A 6,000-nucleotide genomic window follows, 5' to 3' on the forward strand; every position below is an offset into this window, starting at 1 on the left:
TTCCATTGTCGCACTGCTCTAACAGTCAGGACATTTTTCCTGATGTCCAGCTGGAATCTGGCTTCCTGTAACTTGAGCCCGTTATTCCATGTCCTGCATTCTGGGAGGATCGAGAAGAGATCCTGGCCCTCCTCTGTGTGAGAACCTTTCAAGTATTTGAAGAGTGCTCTCATGTCTCCCCTCAATCTTCTCTTCTGCAGGCTAAACCTGCCCAGTTCTTTCAGTCTCTCTTCATAGGGCTTTGTTTCCAGACCCCTGATCATCCTGGTTGCCCTCCTCTGAACACGCTCCAGCTTGTCTGCGTCCTTCTTGAATTGTGGAGCCCAGAACTGGACGCAATACTCTGGATGAGGCCTAACCAGATATAGATACAGATATAGATATATAATTTTATACTTTATATTGAACATAGATATTGAATTTTATACTGCTTGGTACATATTCAACACGCAAATAATGGAAGCGTTCCTCCCCCCCCCCTTCTTAAGTTTGTCGCTGTCAGTTTCATTACATAAAGATCCTTTTTGCACAGAATGAAGACTTCCTCTCTTTGATCTCATGTAAGTAAACAAACTTTTGCAAAGAGCAGGTAACTGACCTAGAAAAGGGCTGATCTGAGGCTCTTATTGGTCAAAAGAATGGGAGCAAGTTAAAATAAGACCACTGTGGGAATTCCTTCTTCCTGCGTATGGTTGCAGTTGACTTGGATTTGAAAGTCCTGGGTTCAGATCCCTCCTTTGCCATAGCCTCATGGTGTGGCCCTGGACAAGTTGTTTGTCAGACTTGGTTCTCCATCTGTAAAATGGAAATAATAGCAAACTGCTTCTCAGGGTTGCTGAGAGGATGATTAGAATTAACCCTGAAAAGCAGTTAATAATATCCTTTAAATGATATGTGAATAGTGGTAGCTTTCATGGCTGGTTTGGGTCTAGGACTATCTTCTTTAAGGACTATCTCTTCCGTTGTATATCCCTGCAAGTATGAAAATTTTCTGAAAATTACACTGTATGGCTGTTGCTAGACGGGGGTTTAGCCTGGGCTGATACCCGGGCTCATCCCTGTGCGTCCAGATGATGCACAGGGGATCCTGGGGTCAGTCCGGGCTAAACCCTCCCTTGACCCGGGATAACCGGATCCGCTTGTGGCCCAGTGGCTCAGCCCGGGGCTGCGGAAGGTCTAGCTGGTTCTGCAGCTTTTCCCAGCTACGCAGCTTACTCTTATTTTATTTATTTATTTATTTATTTATTACATTTCTATACCGCCCAATAGCCGAAGCTCTCTTGAGTAGCCGGGAGAAGCCGCGCACTGGGCACAGCATGGAGCGCTGTGCCCATTGGGCCGGGGGGGGGAATTGTGTGTGGGGATAGATGGGGGTCAGGGGGGAAAGAGCAGACCTGGCAGGAGAGATGTGGGGGAAGAGTGGAGCCAGGGTGGGGAGATTGTGGCTGGGGGGATCGGAGATCGCAGCCGGGGGGTGGGGTGGAGGGGGCATTGGACATGGCGAGCGGGGGGCGGGTGACCGAGCGAGCAAGCGAGTGGGGGGGCTGGGCAGGTGAGTGAGTGGGGGGCCGGGCGAGCGAGTGAGTGAGCAAGCGAGTGGGGGGCTGGGCGGGTGAGTGAGCGGGGTTCCTGGGCGAGCAAGCGAGGGGGCGGTGGGGGGCATCAGACATTGTGGGGGAGAAATTGCGGGCTGGGGGGAGCGGTCTTTTTTTTTAAAGACCTACCTTATCGTTGGTGCGCTCCTGCGCACATGCCCCCTTTAAGTTTTTTTTTTAAAATGGCCAACGCGACGGGGCTTTCCCTTACCCCGTCGCATGTCACGTGTAGACTGGGGCGACGGCCCGCGCTAGCTGCAGCGCAGGCTTGCCCCTACTCCCCACCGGATTAACAGGTAGGTCTAGCAAGGGCCTATATCTAGGTACCTTTTTTTGGCTTTCCATGCCAGCTGTGAAGAACTGAAACTGTGTTTGTTAGTTCTTATATTCAACTAGCGTCAGAGAGTTCTACTAAAGTTGTTACCAAAGTTCAGAAGGGAGCAAGGGCAGCAGGGTTCATGACGGTGAACTCAAGGGTTTCCTTCCCATTCCCCAAAGCTCGTTAAGAGCCAAGCCCCAAACCACTAAAGTTAAAGCCAGGCGCATAATGAGCTCACCACCAGTCAATCCTCCCAATAGCCAACTCTTTCCCAAACTTGCCATTGACAAGAGGAGTGGAGAGAACAGGCTGGCTTGTAGGCTTTAAGACTTGGGGCCCTCCTAGACGGGGCTTTAGCCCGGTATGCGCCCTGGGCTCACCCCTGTGCATCCAAATGACGCACAGGGTATCCCAGGCTCAGGCAGGGGTGAACCCTCCCTGGGCCCGGGGTAACCGGCACTGCTTCAGGCCCGGTTTTTCTTGAGGTCTCGGGCTCAGCCGGGAAAAGCGGTGGACAGGCCAACGTGCTCCACAGGAGCGCTACAGCCATCAGGGCTACGGTGGGGACATGGGGGTGGGTGGGAAATGGAGGCCAGGGAAATCGGGGGGGGGGAATTGCGGCCCAGAGGACATCGGGGGGAATTGCCGGGGGGGCATTGGCGGGGGATTGGACATCGCGGGTGGGGGGGTGGGCAGGGGAAGGAGAACAGGGCTGGGGGGGAGATCGTGGATGGGGTGGGGAAGGAGAATTTTTTTAAAAAAACACCCTACTTACCTTTCCTGGCTCCTGCACTGATGCTGCCGCTTTAAACAAAAAAAATGGCGGCCGCGATGGCTCTCCTCCAGAGCTTGTCGCGGCTCGCGTGTGAATAAGGGCGAGATCTCGCATTATTCATAACGCGAGGTCTCCCCTCCTCTCCCCCGGATTTTCCACCAGGTCTAGCAAGGCCCTTGGATTCCCCCAAGCAAGCCCAGGAGTGTCCGTTGCTAGTGGGACATAAAGGAATTTCATCAAATGTAGCTTGCATAATAATATTTAGATGTAAGTGGTTTATAAATATCCTTGAATACTACTACTACTACTACTAATAATAATAATAATTTGCTCTTCTACAAATCTATTTAAGGTACAGGAGCCCACCTCTTTTATGCCTCTGACCCCTGCTGGAATTGTGGTTCTTCTGACTGAGCTGAACATCTTTATCTTCTTTCTGAGTATAGGTGTCAAGTATGCTTCTAATCTGAACCCTGAATAAATCTGTACTCTGGCTAGAAGTCTGGGATAGAAGGTCTCTGGAAAAACCTGACCCACAACTTCTTTGGCCAAAAGTAGGTCAAGACTCTTGGCTTTCAGGTCTCATATAAAAATCCCAGCCACCAAATCAACCATGCTCTAATCAGAAGAAAACCCCTTCTGGAAGAGGGTTAAGTTGGGTGCAGAAACAGAGTAAAGGAGACCATACCTGTGGTACTCAGCACAGCCACACCACCTTCATCCACCCTGATATTCTCCACCTTTAGGTTCTCCAGCTGTTAGCTCCAAATCACCCCATGTTACCTTCTCTCTTTCTGCCCCAGTTACCCCTACAGTATCCAGTTTAATCCTCACATCCCTGCATGGTTGGTCCTATCGTGAACCCACCTGGGTCCCCAAGATTCCCTCCCTAATCAATCCTTCACCACCATCCATGTGTTTGTATCTCCTCACCTTGCTTGAGGTGGAGGCAGCTCCAGCCTGCAAACGTGGTGTTGTGGCTCTGTGTGTGCCCAGGCTGTGTGGAGTGGGGTTTCATGGGTGGCATCGTGGTGACGGAGTGTTGTAGCTTCTCCCGGCTCTTGTACCAGAAGCAGGAGCACATGGACCGGAAGAGGAGGACCCTGGCACAGATTGCCACACCACTGAGTTTGCAGGCCTGAGTGGCACCACCCCATCCGGCTGTGACCCTTCTTTCCAGCCACCATTTTGAATGAGGAGGAAGTGGCACCCAACACCCATCAAGCCAAGACAAGGAGGGGAGACTCTTCCTCTTTCCTCCCTGTGCAAATGGTGTCCATAAGGGCTACTGACCAGGTTGCATCTGCTTTGTGTCTCTGTTCCACAGGGTATGGACATGCTGCCCCTAGCACCGATGGTGGGAAAGTCTTCTGTATGTTCTATGCCCTGCTGGGGATCCCACTTACCCTGGTCATGTTCCAGAGCCTGGGCGAGAGGATCAACACCTTTGTGAGGTACCTCCTCCACCGCATCAAGAAGTGCCTTGGCATGAGACGGCCAGAAGTGTCGATGGCCAACATGGTCACCATTGGGTTCTTCTCCTGCATCAGCACCCTCTGCATCGGGGCAGCAGCGTTCTCCTACTACGAGAACTGGACCTTCTTCCAGGCCTACTACTACTGCTTCATCACCCTCACCACCATCGGCTTTGGGGACTACGTGGCCCTCCAAAAGGAGCACGCCCTCCAAACCAAGCCCCAATATGTGGCCTTCAGCTTTATCTACATCTTAACCGGGCTGACCGTCATTGGGGCCTTCCTCAACCTGGTGGTGCTACGGTTCATGACCATGAATGCCGAGGACGAGAAGCGGGACGCCGAACACCGGGCGCTGCTCACCCGCAATGGGCAGGCCAGCAGCGTACATACCACGGACACCACCGCTTCCTCGACCGCTGCCGCGCTGGGGGGCATGGGGGGAGGCGGGAATGTCAGCGGCAGAGGGGGGCTCCGTAATGTCTATGCTGAAGTCCTCCACTTCCAGTCCATGTGCTCCTGCCTCTGGTACAAGAGCCGGGAGAAGTTGCAGTACTCTATCCCTATGATCATCCCCAGAGACCTTTCCACCTCGGACACCTGCATGGAACAGAGCCATTCATCCCCCGGGCACTACCCGGAGACGCCGTCCAACAGATGCTTCTGCAACACCCAGCGGTCTGCCATCAGCTCCGTCTCCACGGGACTCCACAGCCTCTCAGCCTTCCAAGGACTTATGAAGCGCCGTAGCTCTGTGTAAAGAGTAGGAGTCCTTTTTTAAACAAAACAAAACAAAACTATCCTTAACTACAGCGAAAGGGAGGGAGCAAGGGGGTGTGTGTGGCACCAAAAACCCAGGTGGAGAGAAATGGCAACAACCAAACCTAGAGCTTATCCCTATAAAGAGAGAGAGAGAGAGAGGAGCCTGCATGGTCAGGTGTGTGCAATGGAAGTCCATGCGTAGACATCAAGCACTGGGCTGGGGAAACTGAGGCACACGTGTCTCTGCAGCTGGAGCTACGGATGGGTTCAGCTGGGAGGGACGTGGGGATGACCCCTGCAGGGAGGGTCGACATTTGTGTGGCCTGTTCTCCCCAGGAAAGGGGTCTCGTGCTCAGATGCAACTTTGGGCCGGTTAAAGTTCTAAACGTTTGTTTTGCAGCAACTCCACAACATGTGAAACTTGAAAGGAAGCTGTTGCACCCTTGCGGGAGCGTTGTGTGGAGCGGAACGGGGCAGGTGCGCGTCTCGATTTATACCTCTGTGGACTGGCTGAAGGATGTTGTCATTCTTCCCACCCCGGTCCAAGAACGTGGGGGGGGAGGGGGGAATGAAGCCACGCCCTGTCCCACTCCGCTCACGTGGTCCCCTCCACGTCCTGGGTGTGGCACCTCCTTCCTTCGCTGTTGCTGGTGTCCCCTCCACAATGAAAATCCCCGATGTAGAGGGATCCCTGCATCGTCTGGAGATGCAGCAACCTGTTCCTGAGTACAGAGAAGTGTGCCAATGGCATCCATTATGAATGGCACGCACGGGTACAAATCGTGACTTTTGCTACGAGGTCTGGAGCATCACTCAGCAAAAGCTGCTTTTTATGTACTGTGTTCTGTTCACAAGTGACGCTCACGGCTCTGCTCTCCTCTGCTGAATGAAGCAACCCCCCCCCCAGGTTGCGGGTCTGTGTGTTTGTGTGTATGCAACACAGGCACGTGCGTCCATCTTCCTTGCAGCTTTCCTAAATGCAGGTCCATTACAAAACCTCTTAGGCAGGAGTACATCCTCCTTCTAATGACACCGCCCCCCCGGCCATCTCACGGAATGGACCTGAAAGTTGCT

General features: G+C 52.9%; 1 protein-coding gene across 1 annotated transcript in view; it reads left to right on the forward strand.

The window, feature by feature from the left end:
* The window catches only part of KCNK3 (potassium two pore domain channel subfamily K member 3), a 112,486-nt gene extending 107,293 nt beyond the window's left edge, over positions 1-5,193 (forward strand). Inside the window, exon 2 of the mRNA XM_063123761.1 lies at positions 4,017-5,193. Coding sequence (XP_062979831.1) covers positions 4,017-4,924 — 908 coding nt within the window. The 3' untranslated portion in view covers positions 4,925-5,193. The remainder of the gene's footprint in view (positions 1-4,016) is intronic.
* The last annotated feature ends 807 nt before the right edge of the window (positions 5,194-6,000 follow it).

The sequence above is a fragment of the Elgaria multicarinata genome, chromosome 4, assembly GCF_023053635.1.
Source record: "Elgaria multicarinata webbii isolate HBS135686 ecotype San Diego chromosome 4, rElgMul1.1.pri, whole genome shotgun sequence".
Classification (NCBI taxonomy): domain Eukaryota; kingdom Metazoa; phylum Chordata; class Lepidosauria; order Squamata; family Anguidae; genus Elgaria; species Elgaria multicarinata.